At 37.7% G+C, this 21,533-nt stretch overlaps 2 protein-coding genes across 4 annotated transcripts; one reads left to right on the top strand and one right to left on the bottom strand.

Annotated features, from left to right (window-relative positions):
• Positions 1 to 323: 323 nt before the first annotated feature.
• LOC114364840 (uncharacterized) lies at positions 324 to 10,183 on the top strand. 2 transcript variants are annotated; one of them, XM_028321163.1, is made up of 4 exons: positions 324 to 519; positions 7,725 to 7,813; positions 8,375 to 8,560; positions 10,041 to 10,183. In XM_028321163.1, exons 1-4 carry the CDS (start codon positions 417 to 419, stop codon positions 10,155 to 10,157), a joined length of 495 nt encoding a protein of 164 aa, XP_028176964.1. In that variant the 5' UTR covers positions 324 to 416; the 3' UTR covers positions 10,158 to 10,183. The 2 variants fall into 2 exon arrangements, with proteins under 2 accessions (XP_028176964.1, XP_028176965.1); XM_028321164.1 differs by having other exon boundaries at positions 326 to 519; positions 8,375 to 8,584; positions 10,041 to 10,123.
• A 70-nt stretch (positions 10,184 to 10,253) lies between these two features.
• Positions 10,254 to 20,708, bottom strand: LOC114364839 (mucin-6). Of its 2 annotated transcripts, XM_028321160.1 has the most exons (4): positions 18,021 to 18,329; positions 15,253 to 15,417; positions 11,778 to 11,963; positions 10,254 to 11,086 (listed from the first exon to the last, which is right to left on the bottom strand). In XM_028321160.1, exons 1-4 carry the CDS (start codon positions 18,091 to 18,093, stop codon positions 10,824 to 10,826), a joined length of 687 nt encoding a protein of 228 aa, XP_028176961.1. In that variant the 5' UTR covers positions 18,094 to 18,329; the 3' UTR covers positions 10,254 to 10,823. The 2 variants fall into 2 exon arrangements, with proteins under 2 accessions (XP_028176961.1, XP_028176963.1); XM_028321162.1 differs by lacking the exons at positions 15,253 to 15,417; positions 18,021 to 18,329 and adding an exon at positions 20,597 to 20,708 and having other exon boundaries at positions 10,273 to 11,086.
• Between the last annotated feature and the right edge of the window lie 825 nt (positions 20,709 to 21,533).

The following is a 21,533-nucleotide window of genomic DNA, read 5'->3' on the forward strand; positions in this document are numbered from 1 at the left end:
TAAAGTTTCATCAAAATCCGTTCAGCAGTTTTTGCGTGAAGAAGTAACAAACATACACACTCACCAAAATTCGCCTTTATAATATTCGTGTGATAGAAGTATGTTTTTTCATTTAAGAATATTGATTCAAAATCCCTTTGTACCTTCAAGAACACAGAAAACATAAACAGTGCAAATATTGACAAATCCACTCGAATATCTAGGTTAAACATCTATCATCCAGTTGCAAAGATTACGAAATCTGATACTTTTAACTATTCAATGCTGCATCAATATCTTTTATCACTCCGAGAGAATATCTGTATTGATAAGATAAATGACAAAAAATTCAGTGTTAAAATATCTTTAGACACTACTGTCTTTGCTACCAAAGTGACCCGTGTTTTTTGAAGGAATTCAGAGTGATTTTTCTGAAAATGCTGAAGATATTAGTGATTTTCTTAATGGGGACTGTAGCTGTGTCAAGCTACACGGAAAGGTATAGAACTGAGAAGTTTAGAGTCGGCATCGAATACACAAGTAAGTATGCTTTTATCTATTTACTTTTAACCTACATTACTGATGACTAAGGCTGAGTTGTACCACCTTACGAGTGTTTTAACTGTAACAATAACCGGTGCTTTTTGTTTGGAGTTTATAGATTTTTGACGTTTGTGAAAGTTAAAGTGAGATGATGCAATTCAACCTAAGTAGCCTAGGCATTTATTTGCGATGATTCAGTTTACCCAACCTATTTTCATGATTATGTTTATTCTTAGGCTGGGTTGCACCATCTTACTTTAACTGAGATAAACATCAAATATCTGTCAAACTCCATACAAAAAACACCGGTTATCGTCATAGTTACGGTCAAATTTGGGTGGTGCAACTCAGCCTTAGTAGTTACACTTTTATTGATTTGTTAGAACTCTCTTAAATAATCTATAATGACGAGTCATAAAAGTCTTGTTCAATTAAGCCTAAGTAAGTACAACTTTTAAGTTAGGCCGGTTACCGGATACGTCAGCTGCTGTGGGACCCGTCCCAATTAGGAAAGAGTAGTCCCTCTTAGGAACTACTTAGAATTTATCACGGAATATGCTAGTTTCCCAAAAAAACTTTCAAGTCCATCATTTATGTTTTCAAAAAATATTGAACACGTTTATTTTTATTTGTCAATCAAATAAGTAGTTGCAAAGTTATGATGCGATGAAGTCCCGCGTGAAGTCACAAAGTGCTACACTCTTAAGCACGCTTTGACGTCACGGGGCTTTTCTTTTAAACTTTTATTTTGTTGGTTTTTTTTTTCTCGATTGATTTTGTAGGTACTACTCATGTGCAACAATGTAACTAATTACACTTCTAGTGTATAAAACATTCTGCCCGAATAAATAATTTTTAAACGCTGCTTCATCATCATCATCATCTCAGCCATAGGACGTCCACTGCTGAACATAGGCCGCCCCCAATGCTTTCAATGTTGCCCGGTTAGTAGCGGCCTGAGTCCAGCGCCTTCCTGCTACCTTTGTGGGTGGACGTCCCACGCTGCGTTTTCCGGTACGCAAAACGCTACTTGGCCATTCTAAAGTTTCCATGATATCACCATGTAACCGCAACAGCATAAGCTCTGTTAATTCTGGGTCTAGTTTTTTTTTCTTGGTCTGCATCTTACCTGATGGAAAGTGATGATCAGGCCGAAGGTGGAATCAAGTTTCACCTGAAATTCTCAACCAAAAAAAAACTGGCTAACTTACCTCCATTCGTACTCGTATGATTGTTGGAATAAAATATTATTAGATATCATTGTTACAAGCATTTTCAGAGACCAGAATCACCCGTGTGTGTAAAATCCCTAGTTGTACTCATGTGGGTAAACTGCCCCAATTATTGCCCCTCCAATCAAGGATGGTTCTTTCACTCCCAATCGCAATCAGAACACATAATTGGATAGACCCTGTTATATCGGCCCATCAATACTTTATCAGATATTCGTACCTTTTGCTAGTGATGCGACTTTGGTCGGTTTTATACGAATTATGACGAAAAATGTGCACCCGATTGAAAAATATCAAATCGAATACTACACTACCTTCATTGTCCTAGACATTTGCCAATATTTGGAGCCGGCTCTCCTAGTACTGCGAAGTTCACCAAAGTTCAAAAGGGTTAAACCATATCGGGTGTAAAAAATGGGTCAGTCAAAATTGCAATCAAAGATTTCAGGTTCAAAACTTGATCTTTCTTTCATCATCGTCATCTTGATTTCTCTAATAATCTGTTCTCTCTATAAAAGGGAAAGTGATGGTCCTTGATGATCTGCCTATAAGGGTCCATGTTATTGTATTTTAGCGTAACGTAAGCAGCAGACTGTCGTCCTCTTCAGTCTGAGAGTTGAGTTTTTGTCGAACTATCCTACATACCCTATAAAACTTGAGTTCATTAAATATTGTTTTTAAATAATATTTCTAATCACATGAAGTACATAATACTGCTGCATTACAGGTGTATTGAGCAAGGGCAAGCAAATCAACTTGAACAATAGGCTAGATGACAAAATTTCAATTAAGTATTTGTCCGTCAGACAGATAATTAGAAAGTACCTATTAGACTCATATTTTTTATTTTCTTTCATAATTAAATAATAACAGTGCTACATCGAGTTGAAATGGCGCGATACGTCAAGCTTCAGTAGAATTTTTACTCAAAAGTGACGTCACGCGACATTTCAACTCATTATAATACTGTAATTATTCGATTATGGAAAAAAGTAAAAAATATATAACGTAAATGCGCCTATTACCGCCAGTTTAAGCTCACTTCGGATAAACGTTAGAAAATTAGATATAAGACGTGGTGATAGAAAAGACACTTTAATTTATTTATAACAATGATGAAGTAATCTTTGAATTCAAGTAGTAAAAATGAGTATTCAATCACACAATAATTAATAAATAGCAATTTAATCTGAAAAAGCAGTTGTTTCTATTACCGACCTATGGACGAGGTGTGTTTCTATTAACGTTTTTTCTGTTTCTATTACCGACCGCTAAGAATATTGCTCTTCAATTGGGTATATTCCAAGAGGCACGGGTTCGATTCCCGCTCAGAGGCTCGGGAACCACTTGATTTTTTGACGTTAAATTTGTTTTGTTTTTAGTTTTAGTTAAATTTGGTTTTTTTTCAAGTCAATTTTTTTTTATTATTAAAAGAGAAAAGGCACGGCTTCTCGAAAATAAATAAATAAATCAAGCAAAAATAGAATAATAATAAATTCCTCTATTATACTTGATTACGCGGTACCCGGTGTTCTAGTGAGTAGTGGGGGTCATTATTTAAACTATATTTGAGTTTTAATAAAATTAAATATTCATTTAATATTTCATTTTTATATTTAATTTGACTATAATTTTCAATTAGTTTTTATTTTAATTGTGTGTAATTGTGTATTTTCATTTAAACTATGGACAATGGACACTGTCTGTATAATTATTTTAAATATTTTTTTTATTATTCAAAAGATCTTAGAAAGTTACATAGTAGTTGTGATAATGCATGATTGGTTTGGTGTCATGACATAAATGTTAGTTATATACAAAATACAGGCTTATAAGTCTTCGCAGGTGGCGTTACAGTTATGAGGCGGTAATAGAATTAAGTATGAACATTACTTTATTCTATTAGCGACCGTAAAAAAAAACAGTAAGCAGCTAAAATATCTACATTAATGAAGACATGATCAGTGAAGTATCATTTTTATTAGGTTTTATTTTATATCAAATAGGTACTAATTAGAATTTAACAGGTTTTTATAAAATCTGTTGTCATACATTATTAGAGATATTCTTTAATGTTCATTGCAGTTTTATGCCAAACCTATGACAATTAACGTATGGCGTTAATTGATTTAATTATGTGAAATAATCTTATGAATCGATCAAGACAAAAAAATGGAGGCTAAATGCGTAGTTAAAGATACAAATACTAAAATAAAAAACTTTATCAAAATTCTAACAACGCCATGGGTCGTTATTAGGAACCAAATTATGAAAAGTGTTTCTATAACCGCCCTTATTTAAAATTGTATTTAAGCCACAAAAATACAGCGAGAGGGCTATATTGAGGGTTTATTAAGGAAACTAAAGTACGAATTAATATTGTTATGCAAAAACATGTTGGTATACTCATTTTAAATGTGTTAAAATCGCTAATTAATAACAAGGTGCACCTTAAGTAGCTGGGAGCGCGTCAGTATGAAAAGTGCGTCCGTTGCGGGCGCGTCCCATTTAATGTCAAATAACTCCGTTTACTGGTTATTTACGAACACAAACTTTAATCGTTTTGATAGTCAATAAACATATCTAGATATTTTTTAGGTAACGTGTTTTCTGGAACCTGTTATTATGTATTTTATGAAAGAAAGAAAAATAGGGCGGTAATAGAATACAAATTTTGGGGGGTCGTTAATAGGCGCACTTACGTTAAGTCTAATATTTTCTAATTATCTGTCTGACGGACTAAATAAAATTTCGATTTCATTATCCAGTCATCATCCCTATTCGACTGGCGTTCGTTTATCCCATCTCTACCTTTTGCTAGAATGCTTTGACGCGCAATCCCATGGGATCGGCCCTGGATAGCTTTGTGATATCGACGAGATAAGTTTAATTGGCGTTTGTTTAGCAGTTTATGACGCTCATAACTGTAGCTGAACTATAAAATAATTCCGCCAGGGATTTTGATTTGTGCATAAACATAAACGGCTAGACTGGAGCAGATAGAGAATGGTGACATAAAATATACTACATTTTACCACAGAATAATAATAAGTACTACCACAGAATAATAATAAGTACTACGTACAGAAGTTTTACTTCGCGAAGGTATTTAAAAAAATGTATGCTCAATGTCATTAACAATATGGTGTAATTTAGCTTTTCTCAAGAGTCAAGCAAGTTTGTCAGAAGTTTTGTTGACAAACGTCAGTGATCGGTACTGCGCCGAAGCTATAGGGCTGACTTCGGTAAAATGATGTGACGTGAGGTGCCAATCTGCAGAAAATGGCGGAGGAAATACATGATTTAGCATGAATTATCATGAATAATTTTAACTACTTATTTACCTCTCAGTGTCTTGAGGCAACTTAAAAAAGTACATTCTGTGTTTTTATTATTATTTAGACAGTTAAATACTGCACAGTATTTAGTACACCATTTTCTTTATTTTCTTCCATCATACGCGTGCGTGAGTCAATGTTCGCTCGTATGTGAGGCCTTGTCGAATAGTATCCTATAGGTGGGCCAACGTGCGTGTTTTATTTTCGATGTAAACTCGCGGAGATGAACAGGCCTGGTATACTAAGTGACAAATCGATAAACGGAAGACGCTAAAGTTTGATCATTGTCAACTTTTGGAAAAATGCAGTGAATCTTTTTTTTAACACAATCACATAAATTACTCTGAGTAGGGGTAATGTATGTCAAATAGTTCGTGACAACCAAAGTGAACAAAGACAACACAACCTTTTTTTTTGCGTCAGGAAAATGTATTGAAATGCATACCCACCGGTCAGGGGGTTCCGGTGGGTTATGTGGGGCTCTCCCTGCCAGAAGGGCAGGGCCTGCCCACTAAAAACCTGACGGGTCCCTCGGGTGGCGCTTAGTGGAGTAGCACGTAAGGCGCCGTTAAGTCGTTCACGTGCGTACCCCCACGCTTTGGACGCAGCCTCACTCAAACTGTCGCCCTTAGAAGGGCAACTCTCTCCGAAGCGCGCGGGGACTCCACGCGCACTTCGGACCTCCACGCGCACTTCGGACCTCAATGTTAGAAGACAACACAACCTTATTCCAATTGTATACACAGACGTGTAGCGAACTTTTTGGCTACATTGGTTGTCATGAACTATTTGAGACTAACTAAATGATAATGGTAAAAATTAGGGCATGTAATATCGGAAGGTTTTCAATTCCGATATTGGATTCCGATATTAGATCTCAATATCGGAATTCCGATATTAATATCGATCCGATAATAATATAATATTAATATCGGAATTGAGTTCATGTGCTATAAAATTAATATTTGGTTATAGGTATTCGTCAGAATTCTGGATTGTTTACAATAAAATAATGATTTTAATCAAAATCTTTGATTTGGTACAAAACAGCACTTCATAAAATTTAAGTATTTTAAAACCATTTTTACGTTAAGGGTATCCATTGCATTTGGTTTTTTATGTGACAAGAGGCAAACGAGCAGACGGATCACCTGATAGTGAATGGTTACTGATAATGAGCCTATATGGACTAGCAAATAATTAAAGTGTTTTTTGTAAAATCACAGGTATCTAACAAACTTTTACTCCTTCATTATATTACCCTGTTTTATGTTGGCGGAACGAATTTTAGAGTCATCCAAATCACGTGTTACAAAAATTGTAGAGAGTGGTAAAAAACTTGAATATGCTTGTAATTTGTTCCATCCATCATCATCATGTCAGCCATAGGACGTCCACTGCTGAACACAGGCTCCGATGCTGATTTTCACAATAGCTGGTTGCATCCAGCGCCTTCCTGCTACCTTTATGAGGTCGTCGGTCCACCTTGTGGTTATGAGTCCTACGCTGCGCTTTCCGGTACGTGGCCTCCACTTCAGAACCTTGCTGCCTCATCGTCCGTCTGTTTTGCGTACTAAGGCAGAACCGTTGGAAGACCTTATCATAATGCTCGAAGACCTTAATCGAGTTTCCCAACAGGTAGGCCTTCGGATGAATATGGAAAAAACGAAGCTTATGTCGAATGTCCATGTTGCTCCTTACCCAGTTCCGGTTAGGAGCTCGATTCTCGAGATTGTTGACAAGTAAGTATGTCTATCTCGGACAAACGATCAGCTAGATAGTTAGATGCAATTTCGAGAAAGAGGTAAATCGTCGAATACAAAGACGAAAGTCGTCAATTAGTGTGTGTTACCAGTGATGATATACGGCTCGAAAACTTGGCCTTTGAATATAGGGCACAACGTGCTATGGAGAGGGATAAGCTTGGTGTTTCTTTACGAGGTAATCAGAAATGAGGAGCTCCGTAAACTAACCAAGGTCGCTGACATAGCCCGACGGATTAGCAAGCTGAAGTGGCAATGAGCAGGGCACATAGTACGCAGAACTGACGGTCCATAGTCCAGTAAAATTAATGTTTGAAAGGGAGTTGAGATGTCGTTCTTTGTTGACCAAGTACCTATGGCAAATGCAAAATTGATATAGAACACGTTAAATTAACCATAAATAGTAAAGATATTAAAATTTTTGCAGTGGAACAAAAAGTGATGGTGAGAGACATGAGAAAATCATTGGTCTTTGCCAATCATGTACTTTGGGCTTTGTGGCAGGTTGTGGCGAGTTTAAACGCTTTGTTTTAAATCTCAATAAAAAAAATTATCCGATTCCGATATTACGATATTGGGTCGCTCAATATCGGAATTGAAATATCGGATCTCGCAGTCCGAGATTCCGATATTACGAGATTCCGAGATTCCGATATTCATGCCCTAGTAAAAATAAACCTCCACTAAAACCCTTAATAAACAAACGCAATTACACTTAGACTGAGTTGCACCACCTAATTTTGACCGTAACTATAACGATAACCGGTGTTTTTGTATGGAGTTTGACAGATTCTTAACGTTTGTCAAAGTTAAAGTAAGATAGTACAAAAGCTCTTTCGTACCTACTTTAAAACTGTGTAATATTCCAGAGTCCCTCCCGATGCAGGGCACGTCGGACCGCTACAGGCATTTGAACAACTACGACCCATTTTTCGTCACATTGACCACGACGGCCAAGGTAAAACACCTATTTCATGTTTATTTTTAGCAGAGATGGAAACGTAAGGCTACGTGAGTGTTAGTGGCATACACTTTGTAATGTTCTTTGTTTGATGATTTATTTAGAACTTTAACTAGACTTTAACTTTAGACTCGTCAATATATTTTTTAATTTCCATATATAATTCATCCTACTACATACGTCCGTCTATGGCATCCTCCAGCTTAATTACCAGAGGCAAATGGAGGATTCCATTTATCTCAATTATACATACATCTTTATCATCATCTTCATTATCATCAGGTCATTCAGTGTCCATTACAGAAACACGACCCTCTCATTTACTATAGGCAAATAGAGGAATATAATATGACCTAAACTCTACCCACTGGTCAAACTGGTTTGAGCGGCCTAGCGTTCTCTCTAGTTCGCATTTTATGACAACTATGATAGTCTAATCTGATCCTAACATCAAGATGGTATTATTCTCTGGTGTAACTGCATGGCTAAAATCATACATAACCAACTTCAATATATTGTGGTTCCAACCTTAATATTTGCCATTAAATCCGTTTCCAGAAAGGCTTCGTAATCACATACTTAGACGTGACAGCTACCGTAGACGCGACCGGGGAGGTCAACTTCAGCCTGGTCCGCGGAGAGACCGGCTCAAAGACCATGGTCTTCCAGCTGGTCTCCAACCACAGCGACTTCTTGTCCTTCAGCTACCTGGCCCATGGGATGCGGGAGGAAGACTACAGAAAGGTGACGTCTGTGTCTATGCCATAGGTTAGTTATAGTGGTGACGTCTGCCTTTTTGTGGCTTTGCTTGCTTTTTTGTTTGTGCTGACAATTGGTTCCCAATTGGTCCCCCCAGGGGAGGCGCAAATACCTTTAAAGGACGGCGCGGGCCATCTGTGTAGTGAGTAATTAAGTATAATAAAAAACCTACGACCGCTGAGAGAATGCATTCCAGACTGCTCGATACAACCAATAAATAATCTTGACTGGAGGAGGGGGGCGCGGAACTTTTTGTATGGTCGAAAGGGGGCGCGTCTCAAATTAGTTTGGGAACCAATGAGCTAGACTGATCCAGGATGACATCCAAAATAATATTATAACATTCATAAAACTTATTACAGAATTTCCTTGCATCAATCGGCTTTAATATTAAGATGTTTTGTCAATTGAGGTCTTTTTTAAATAGAAAAAAATTATAATAGCAGCTTACGATCTGCCTTTAAAGGCTCCAAAAGTTTGTTGTCTACATAAATAGGGTTACTAATGAAAGGTGGCATCAGTGTCTATATCATGGATCGGTCTTCATTTGTTTGAATGTGCATCCCCTGTTTGCTTTTCTTGGCATTTCGTTTCGTTTCCGTAAAAAAAAGATGCAAGGGGCTTTCAGTTATCATCGTGAAATGTCCAGGAAAAGCTTCGTATCCCAGGCTATGTGAAACTCCCCAGGAATAGTTGTACGTGTACCTCTCCTTGCTTTTGTTGACCTGTCTCTCAGAAACCTATTATAAAAATGCGTGTAAGTTTTTAGCGCAAAATCAGAAAATATTTAATTCAGATAGAACTGTAACAAAGTAGGTAAATAAAAATAAATAAAATAAATAATTTTAATCGGAATTATGATCAGAAATACGTACTTGCATACAATAGATATGGTATTATAATGAAACTTCTAAAAAAATATATTATGCTCATGTATCGTGCACCGCCATCTAGGTGATCTAGCTAAGTTCTTTGAACTAAAGAGCTTTAAAAAAGCTCTGAGACAAATTAGTACATAGGTAATTAGACTTGAATAATATTTTATAAACGAACTCGTAACATCTACTTATGTAGATACTGTATTTATCAAAGTTTTTTTTTCTGTAATATACTAAAATGAGGAGTTCGAAATTATTGTAAGACTTATTTACTCCGAAACATTAACAGATTTAACACTGTGCACTTAGCATGCATTGCATAGCTATGTTTTAACTCTACTAATTCGTTTATTATTAAAAGTATTATTTTTAAATGTACAAAAATAAATAAAACCAGAATTCTGCATTATTTTCTTATACCGCCATCTTTTGAACATTTTCTGAACTAAAACGCAACGCAAGAAAGTGGAACTAATTCTGTGGTTGGAGCTGCTATGAGACTGTACAGCCAACGTAATTACAAAAGTGATGGATAGATGGCAGTAAAAGGCTTTCAGGTGATTTATTTTAATTTTATATTTTTTCAGATCTCGAATATTATAATAATACCAATGCCACCAACAAACCACGCCTGGAAAATTAAATTTAATGCCTTCTATTTATTATGTATTATTTTTTATTCTTTATTAAACATTGTAACATAATATAATCTTGCAAACAATCTGTTTTTTTATTTGCTAGATTTAATTAATTATAGGCTATTAAAATAATACGTGTTTATTGTTTTTGTTCAGTACATATAAAATATTTTTTATCAATACAATTTATTTAATTTATAATTAAGTTACGCTATCGTTGTTAATACAGAAATAATAATTATTTTACTTAACTACTACAAAAAATAATTAATTTGTGAAGTTAATAATAACTTACATAATTAAACATACATACTTATCTGATAATAATTTACAATACTGTGGTATTTAGTTCGGTTTTATCACAATTTATGATAAGTCTTAACTTTTGTGTGTTTCATTTATTACTTTTTCGTATTGTAATTAGAAATTACATGTTTCCAAGTAATAAATCAATACTGATTTATTTATAGCCTTATTCACTAAGTAGCGGCCGCCCGCTACTTCGAATTTTCCAAAATCTCGTCTTAGTGAGCACCTACGTTCTAAAAGGAACCACCATGCAAAATATGAGACTCCTAGCACTTGTAGTTTCTGAGATTTCGTGATGAGTGAGTGAGTCAGTCAGTCAGTGACCTTTCGCTTTTATACATTAAAATATTTTGTGTTTCTTATTGTGACATAATCTCGTGAAATATCCTTATCCTACTGAACACATCAACAGTTAATTTCAACTTAAGCCTCAGTCGCCTCAGTGTTAAGATGCAGGATTCGATTGATAGCATTCAAGTACTTCCCCAAGAGTCCAGGGTCGGTTGAATTGCTTGCTGGGCATTTGTCAACCGTCACGCACTCTCCATTGTCATCTCTGAGGAGACCAGTTGAACAGATGCACCCTCCAGTGCACAGCTTGGTACAGATAGGCTCAGGGTCAGCACAGGAGGGCTCACAGGAGCCGTTGCAGATGTCGTAGACTTCGTTCTTGTTGAAGCATTGTTCTGGAAAATAGAGGCAATATCAGAAATCGAGGACGTTATAGAATCAGTGTTATTATTTATCTAATAAGTGGGTACGGGACTATTCCCACTTCTCGTTCCCACCGTTGCAAGTCCTGTGTAGCCAGGATCTACAGCTTGACTTGTGAAGTTCAAGTTTGTTCCAGGGGAAAGTTAAACCACGGTTAAGCTGTCATTGGACCCGCAACGAAATTGATCGCATCGACTTCCCGACTAGAAAGTGTCCAATAAGTTACAGTATTTTCGATCCTATAGTTAGAAATAATAGCTCTATTGTTTAACAATTCAATAGCAATGATGATGGTACAATATCTGATGCCAAGTAAACCTCATGTACAGCAAACTTTACTGCTAACTTCTCTCATGACTGTTTTAAAGTCAGGATCTAGAGTCTAGACAGTAAGTAGATGACTAATTGACTCAACCAGTATCCAGTAAACGGTCATGTCACAAAGCTGTCTAATATAAAATTACCAGTCAGATCTATGGATCGTTTCTCACAAATTGTTCAACAAACCCTCACAGGGAAGATCATGACGTAGTATAATGATACTGCCTTCATGCCTATATTTCCTACCAGATACTTACCTACTAATAATATCCAGTCTGCATGATCCCCCCGATCAAATCCTCACAGGGAAGACTACAAAGTGGTATTTCGCGGTGTACTCACCAACGGGACACTGGTCGACAGTGACGCACTTGTTATTGCTGGTGTCTCTGACGAAGCCGGACTTGCAGAAGCAGCCCATGCTGCAGGTGGCCCCACAGACTACTGGTTCAGGCTGGGTGCAGGTACCAGCGCAGGCTGTGCCGCATGATAGGAACTCTTCGTTCGCGTCGCAAATGGAGACGCTCTCTGGAATGAATAGAGTTGGGTTTGTATGGTGATCAATCTATAGAGATCCTATCAGAGAAGAAACGCAATTGATTTCCGAACGCTCGCACTGTCGAACTGAACTGTACTGCAATCCGTACACCTTACTATGACGTTTTGGTCGCGAGAAAACTATACTCTGTAAGCGATCTATTACTACATGTTTTAATATTTTGCTTAGACGACATGACGACTAAATTTTACGCTGCAGCGAACTTTACTTTTAATTATTTCCAGAATGGCGCAAGAATTTTGCTTACGATAGCTCTCTATCCTTTATAACTCTAAATTGTTGTTTTTTATCCCCTAAATTAGTATCAGGTTGTTTGGTTTCAGTGCAGGAGCACGACTGTTGCTAATTTACCAGAAGAAAATGGAGATGGATAGATTTTTTCGTTCTACTTCGTAGGTAATAGTACTAGTCTGTGTCTTTCCGTATGGTAAAAATGAGTATGAACAAGAGCATTAGTAGGCGGTGAGCGGTGTAGTGCAAATTAATTTTACAAAACGGATAGGTAGAATTTATAAAACCAGTTCAGTTACAACGTGCCGGTACAACTTTGATCCACCGCAAGGGCATCTCATCCGATCAGCCACAAGTGGTTTCACCTCTTGATTAGGATTGAGGGAGTGTTCTCACCTCGTTCCTACCTCCTCAGCGCGCGAGTAAGCCGGGGCAAACATACTCACAGCGCGGTAGGGGAGAATTAGGACAGCTCCCCCCCATCACTGCACTACTGTGTAGCAACGGACTCCCGTATTCTTGGGTTTTTGGTAAATAATAAATGATCGAGTTAGAATCAATTTTAAACAACTCTATACCTATTCTTGTTTAAACTTTTTTTTTTTTTTTATGCATATCAAGGCAGGTATTTGACCACAATCGCACCTGATGTTAAGTGGGATGCGGTCTAGGATGGTACATATCTGCCCTGTAAGTGCCTATTCACTCTCGCCTTGAAAAGGCCCGGATTATAGTTTTCGGGAAAGACAGCAGCAGGCAACGAATTCCAGCAACTACGGGGTCTTTCACAACATTGTCTGTATTTTTTTATGCAAGGACAAGGAATACTATATTTTTAAGACCTATATAATTATCCTGACGAGATCTGTCTGCCTTGATGGATCATAGTCATATTCACTAATGTTGCGGGTTCGAATCCCGCGGGGAAAAACGAAGTGGGAACGGCACAAGCATTCATAGATGTATCCATTTAATAAATAAGTATACACTTGTCATTATATGCCTTTATTATACAAAAGCTTGCAGTATAAAAAGTAGAAAGATGATTATGCAACTCGCCGATTTCCTTACTTGGGCTTGCCTGTAGAAAAACGTAGATAACTTTAATAGACATCACGATCAAACATTACAAAACATACAGGGTGGAAACGATAAGTGATCTCATTCGATTATTTCTAAACTACACAAGATATCGAAAAACTGATTACTGATCCTGAAAGTGCTTCACGAGCTCTTTCAAACGATATCAGTAATAGGTTACAGAATCAACTGGATCTATCCGAAAAGTAAATTTTTTCAGCCTCCATACTAAATGTATGCCACTATGCCAGGCATACAATATAAGAAGTGTTGCTTTTTTATTTTAAATCATAAACACTTAAAATTAACTCGTAAATTGCATTCTTATTTGAAATTATTCATGGAAAATATTGGTTTTAGGTTTACTTGCTATAATATTATCAAGACATGAGTGCCATGGCTGGCAGTAGTAAATGTATGGAAGCTAGAAACATTGAATTTTCGGATAGATCCAGTTTATTTTATCACTTATTATTGGTACCGTTGGATAGAGCTCGTGGAGCACTTTCAGAATCAGTAACCAGTTTTCGAATATTTTGAACAGTTTTTAATATTATGTGGTTTTACTAAATGTATGGAGGCTGGAAACATTGAATTTTCAGATAGATCTAATTTATTTTGTAACCTATTATTGGTATCGTTGGATAGAGCTCGTGAAGCACTTTCAGGATCAGTAACCAGTTTTTGGATATCTTGTATAGTTTAGAAATAATCGAGTGAGATCACTTATCGTTTCCACCCTGTATAATAACAGAAGACAATCACCGAAGTATGTAGGTACTTTATTTTGTCTAAAGCGGGCGTCATTCGCGCTTGGTTTAGAATAGTTTGCGACACTTCGCGTATGTTGTGTCCGTGTGCGTTGTCTATGTGTGCGTTGCAAGAGCACACTTTTGTATGTGGGTATTTCTCATCGCCACGGTTCTCATCGTCACCTTCGTGGCGAATTTTATTTCTAACTTATTTGAACTTTTTGCAAACAAAAATTGTAGCGCTTGATGTGAAGATTGTATTCTCAGTAAATCAGTCAAATAGTGAGTCTCGTTTGGAAGCTTTAACGTTTTGAATTTTTTGATGCCACGAAAGTGATTCTGTATTTCACAGCAATTATTTTTTCAAATTTTACTACTGTAAATGACTCTTAAGTGTTTATATAACACATATTTTGTCTTATTTTCATAGATAAATAGCAATAACATAATATAAATAGGTACCTACTTAAATACAAGATACAATTTTACCGATTAACTCATCTACTAAGTTACAAGATTCTACGCAATTGGTTTTAAGGGTGACACTGGTGGCATTCTGAAATGCTAAAGAAGCAAAAAACGGATTTAGAACCTCAATAAAAAAGAACTCTTACTGATTATCAGTCCCTCAACAAAAATATATTTTTTATTTTGGCCAGAGGGCCTCGTATTTTATTATTATTGCAAGCTTTTATTTACTTTCACAGGTCTGGTGTAGGCAAATCTTGCAACTTAAAATTGACCAACTTCCCGGTTTCCCATTGAGCTGAAATTTTTCATGCATGTGTAAGTCGGATGACAATGCAATATTATGATGACATGGAGCTAGAAGGTAGCCATAGGAGCTCTGCAATAAAACGACATAACCCCATAGAGTTTGGGCTCATTTGATTTGTATTGATGAGAACTTCCATCCTATATGGTAACCGGGGTCTGATGATGAAGCCGGAAGGTGGCCATAGGAAATCCGCACTGAAACGACANGATAAAATTTATTTTGTATGTAGCTAAATAGATATTTTATCATCTGATTTCAAAGTTATTGTTCTAACTTATACCGTTTATGAACTATTACTGTGTGACCATCAAATTTGAGTGTAAATGAGAAGTACCCATGTAGATTATCTTGTGCTCCTATTTTTTCACTAGACCTTATAGTAACCTCACGCTACAGCTATCATCTCTTCTAACTTACCACCACACTTGTCGGCTTTGACACAAGTTTTGTTCTTCTTTAAGTACCCAGACTTGCAGAAGCATCCAGCCACGCAGTAGTCATCGCAGACTGGGCTAGGGTCAGCGCAGCTTGCTGGACACGACGAACCGCATGGAAGGAATTCCTCGTTGGCAGAGCAATCGTCTGTAAAATAAAAACCTATGGGAATGGGTACTCTTACAGGCTTTTAGCTCCTGTAATGAGGGTTGACGACCTCATAAAGGTAGCAGGAAGGCGCTGGATGCAGGCCGCTACCAGCCGGGCGATGTGGAAATCACTGGGGGAGGCCTATGTTCAGCAGTGGACGTCCTGTGGCTGAAATGATGATGAATGTGTGAAAATAATATGTTAAAAGAAGGTACTTGAGTTTTTTTATGCCAATTTTAATGAAGGGATACACTAGGCGTAAAATCATTAATTAAATAGGTATAAAATTTTCTATATACATTGACAAATCACTTTAATCATTTTATAAGCAATCGGTAATCCGAAAAATTGTGAGCAATCGGCTGAAAATGCAGAAATAAAACGAAGAAATCATTTAAAAAAAAATACATTTAATGCATTCTGTTTGCTTGTTCAATGACAGACGCGTTTCAACATTATGAGCATCAAACTAACTTTTTAATAACATAAGCACAAATATAAGTATTTCATCAAATATTGTGGTCACGTAGCTACAGCTGTAGGTATAATATTGTGTGGAGTTTTAATTACCAACACAAATAATTTTGGTCGTTTGCCACCACAATTAGTTACGGGCTTATCCTGCCAGTAGGTACAACACTACTTTTTGGCTTACGGTTTAATTAGAATTTACGAAGTAAGCCGTGAAGTTTCAGCCAAATCAACACAATCAGCCTGCTGCGTGTGCTATGGCAATGGCAATGGCGATCAATACGTTTAAGTCTGATCGCCATCGCCATCGTGCACGCCGGCTGCACGCGTTGGTTTGGCCGAACCTTAAACGTTCACATTTATTTCCTTCATTTCTAATTAAAAGAATAACCCGTAAGGATAAAGCTGGCTTAACTAGCGAATAGACGCGGCGTTCCTCGCGCAAATCAACCAATACTTACCTAAACGCTTCGCTGCCCGCAGTTAAGTTAATCACCGAGTCATTTCACACTCGGCTAATTACGTTTATAATGACTTCCTTAATCGTTTTCTTATTTTGATGAGGATTGTGTCGGACTTCGGGCTAATCCATAACAATGGCAACCATTTTAGTGATTTGTTTTCACGCTGTTGTTGCGGTCGAATCTATTACGTTAAGTAAGTAATTTGGTTAGTTAAATAAATTAATCATGTGAAATGTACTCTTACTACATTACTGTGAAATCCAATGAATATTTTAAACTTAAATTTTGATTTGAAACTTTAATCTGGATTGTACGAGGTCAAATACGACTTTGGAGTCAAGATCATATCCATTCAGATTTACTGTAAATATGTATATTTCTTGGGTAAAAAAGCAAGAGTTTTAATTAGACCGTCAGTTACTTATCAACGTATTTTTCACTTTTTGAAACTAATGAAAATTTAAAGAGAAAGCGCGCCAAAGTAGAGGCCCGTGACGTCAATGAGTGCTCAAAAGTGCAGCACTTTGTGACGACGCGCGGTCACTGGAATCTCACTATGGAGATAAAAGAGGTTATTCTGATGTCCTGCAGTGACTGATGCCTATAAACTTTCTAGAACTAAAATAGAAGTTAAAAATAAAATCGACAATATGCGTCTGGCTTTAGGAAAGGAGTGTCCCCACGATGAAGTCCATAAGTCCTGCGCCTTCCACGAGGAGTACAGCTGCTGGCAGCAGGCAGACAGAATGGACCGGGTCAGGTCGCTCCCCAAACGGCTGCCATACTGCCAGTCCGGGTGCTATTGCAAGTAACTATTCATGATCATCATTTCAGCAACAGGACGTCCACTGCTGAACATAGGCCTCCCCCATGATTTCCATATTGTCCGCTTGGTAGCGGCCTGCATCCAGCTCTTTCCTGCTACCTTTATGGGTCGTCGGTCCACCTTGTGGGTGGGCGTCCCACGCTGCGTACTTAACTATTAACTATTTCATTAGGTGATTAGGGCATAAGTTTTTAGTGGCTACAATGAACCAGAAAATGTAATGGACGGCATTAGGTTGAAAGGAACGATTTTTATGCTGGCCAACTTGAGGAGTGTATGCCAAATCTTCCATTTGCTTCTGGTTTTAGAGATGGTCGTCCTGCAGTGGCGACCAAATAATCTGATGATGTTATTAATCTTATTAATATTAGTTACATAACCCACGATCAAGATAATACGACTATCACTACGTTTTTCGGTCACTTCTTCATCTGAGCTGAAAGACTGTTGGACAATGATATTAGGATTTCCTCAGTGACCGGTTCTGAAAACTTTGAACAGATTTCTTAACAGCTACTTCGTCTCAATGGTTAGTGCTGTGACCCGAAATCAAAAGGTCGTCGTAGTTAAGTGAAATATTAGGTAAGTATTATGACTCCTAAAAGATATCATAGTTACTCTGTATATCCAACTGTTTCAGGAAGGGCCTAGTCCGAGAATTTCCTGGCGGGACCTGTATACCAGCTGGCCTCTGCCGAAACAGAAAACTGCAGGATGTTCTTAAGAAAATCATAACCGATTAATAAAAATTACTGATCAACTAACAATAAGCTAACACAAAGAAAACTGCTGAATTAATTACCTACCGCAATATCTATCTAAATGTATGTAACACTTACCTTTAGCGTTTTTGCAATTCATCAAAGATATCACTCCCAACAAAACAACCAACAAAAAAGTGTTTGCTCTCATTTTTAGGTCTAGTAAGAACCTAAATTATTCAGATTTTCTCTTTTTTATGAAGGTGTAAATAATAACTTTTATACGCTTAACTTAGACTCATTTTGTTCTCCAGAGTGAAGTTAATGATAATATTAATTAATATTTCAATACCAAATAGGTAATAAGTAGTGCGTTTTCTTGATCTTGTACGTAAACTGGTAACAACTGGTTCAATTTGCGACTTAAATAAACAAGACTACAACTGAAGTTTTACACAGAGTAATAAAGCATTCAGAGAAAACAATGAACTACCGCAAAACAAAGAAAGAAAGAAAGAGACAATTATTACAACTGAAACTACCTGAAAACGGCAATAAGCGTAAAACAAAAAAGAAACCCGTAACTTTCGTGTGTTGATTGATTGACTAAAACTTGGCCGCCAATAAAACTCAGCCTATGAAAGTAAGGCACATAAGAAAAGGTATTGGTAAGAACCTATTTAGGTAATCAATGAGAGAGAGAATCGATTTTCTTAAACAACGAGACAAAAGTCATTTATATGTATAAGTTAATAACCTCTGCAAACTTGCGACTGTTTCATAAATTAATATGTAAATAAGATTATTATTGTGCACTAGATACGGAAATGTTTTTCTTTTGTCATTACAATTGCAGCATAATGCATTACTCTGTGACTTACTTGACTTGACTTATGGTCCTATGTCCCCTAGATGGGGCAGAGGGCGTCCACAACAGTCCTCCATCTCGTTCGGTCTTGAGCTTCTCGCTTGATCTCGCTCCAGGTCTTGCCGATCTTCTTCGCCTCGTCCGCTACAGTGCGCCGTCAAGTTTGCCTGGGTCGACCACGTTTGCGTTTTCCTTGGGGATTCCAATCCAGAGCCTGCTTAGGGATGTGATCGGGGTCCCTTCGGAGAGTGTGGCCAATCCAGTTCCACTTGCGGCGCTTGATCTGCTGGTCGATCGGAATTTCGTGGCAGCGTTCCAATAGCTCGACGTTGGAGATTTTCTCGGGCCAGTATATGCCGAGAATTCGGCGAAGGCAGCGGTTGATGAAGACCTGCAGCTGGTGCGAGATAACCTTGGTGACCTTCCACGTTTCACACCCATAGAGCAGAACGGATTTAACGTTGGACCCGAATATTTTGATCTTGACCCTTCGGGTCAATTTCCGTGACTGCCATATGGGGCGAAGTTGTGCGAAGGTAGCTCTGGCCTTGGCAATGCGCGAAGTGATGTCCTCTTCGGTACCTCCAGTTTCTGACACGACGCTCCCGAGGTAGGTGAAATTGTGGACTCGTGCCACATCCTCTGCACCAATCCGTAATGGCGTGCAATTTCTCACACCAGATCGCATCTCTTGGGTCTTCCGGCAGTTAATTTTGAGCCCTGTGATACCCGCTTCTCGATGTAGGTCATCAAGTTTGGATTGCATATCGTGATGCGTGTGGCTCAGCAAACAGAGGTCATCGGCATAATCTAAGTCTTCTAAGACTCCGATTATACCCCACTCTATTCCACGCCGTTGGTCTTGATATGCGCGATTCATGACTCCATCCAAGACAACCAGAAAGAGAAGGGGCGAAAGCAGGCAGCCTTGCCGGACGCCCGCATGCACCTCGATGTCTTCGGAGATGAGGCCGTCGTGAGTCACCGTACAAGAATATTTCCTGTAGATGGCCTTCAGTAGGTCGATGATTTTCGGCGGGACACCACGCACAAGGATATTATTGTGTACTCATTCAAAGGTGACGTGCGTAGTAAATGACGTAACTATGTACCTTACCTTTTTATTTAACACAATGTTATTTTTCTTTCAATGTACATACAAGCCTCTTTTAGACCTATTAGAGTGAGTACCTCCAGCATTTGAGGTGGAGATATCGACGCTTGGAGTGGCTCCAAGCGAACCTCCACCTGCTTGAGTCACCGTGACACTAGGATCTACACATACCTCTGAGGCTTGGGGCTCTGTAGGGTTACCTGATTGGTTCTTTACCTTGCTTCTAGTGAGCATGGTACCTTCACCTCTCCTATCGGAGGACCAATGTTAAAAACGATGGAAGAAGCAATTTATGGAAAAACTCCAAAAAAGGGCCAAAACAGTAGGTATATTGCAGCTCAAAACATTAACACGAGAGAGTACAAAAAGCAACTTCAAAAATCCAAAAAACAATATTAAAAAAAGTAAAAAACCATAAACAATTATCAAAAAGGATTGCTGGCCAAACTGCCAGCAACATCTGGCCCATGACTTTGCCCGAATGTTTTATTCTGTTTTGACTAATCTGTGTAAATATCTAACATGGTTACAATTTTAAGCGAAATATTTTCTGAAACAAGATTTGGTGTAAGAATTTATTTTTCAGCCTTTGCTTAGGTATCGAGTCCGTGTCTGGGTGTATTAGTTTATTGACAGTAGTATTTATACTATTTATTTATCTATCGAACTATTTCAGCTGAAATATTAATTTCAGCCCCAAAAATGTCTGCAGAAATATTTTTACATCCTTACCGTTAGCAACAGCCACGCCTCCCACCAAGGTTGCCACAGCCAAAAAACACAACACAATTTGAATTTTCTCCGCCATTTCTTTTTCTTGCGTCACACTACCACAACTGACCACTTTGACTGACCAAAACAAAATAATGCAGTGCAAAACTAGGTCTATTGAATCTGATATGACCTTTGTCACTTGACTGATTGTGTCCACAAAAAATTGTGGCATCCTTGGATTCGGTTCAGCAGGTTGCATTGGTTATTTAGAGTTGGAATTTAGACTTTATTTTAAGATTGAGAAGGTTCAATATCACCTGGTAATTTCTAAAATAGTGCAGTGGCGCAACGTTCGCGGTAATTCAATCTTTTTATAAACAGAATTAGTTCGTAACGAATGAGTTAATGCACGTAATTTGGCGACCTTGTTATGTTTGTGATACCTTTGTTACCTATTAGCAAACAAAAATGGCATGTTGCAATTTTTTATTTTAATTTATTTAACTCATCGCTACAAATTCATACACGACAACTGATCGCAATCGCGCATGCAGGCTGCACGCGTTAGTTTGGCTGATCCTTTAGGATTTTAAAACCTTTAGTGTGTATATTATGTTCCTTCTTTATTATGACTATTATAATATCTCTCGGTGCTAGGAGCCAGCATGAAATATGATTATTTACCACTCTACATAAATTAAAAAAACCTACAAATTTTCAAGAAGAAAGCGTACTGACACCTTAATTGAAGGTCGGCAAAGCACCTGTAACTCCGGGGCTGCGGGTGTCTATGGGTGACGGTAATAATTTACCATCAGGTGATCCGTTTCCCATAAAAAAGAGGAAGAAATATGACGATGTGATTTTACTCTACGTTTCCCACTAGGTACTGCAACTTCTTTCCAGCCAGGATCTATTAACCAATGAAACCCAACCATAAAGGTATCACATAACG

This window comes from Ostrinia furnacalis, unplaced genomic scaffold (assembly GCF_004193835.3).
Source record: "Ostrinia furnacalis isolate ACB-3 unplaced genomic scaffold, ASM419383v2 OfSCF7471, whole genome shotgun sequence".
NCBI lineage: Eukaryota > Metazoa > Arthropoda > Insecta > Lepidoptera > Crambidae > Ostrinia > Ostrinia furnacalis.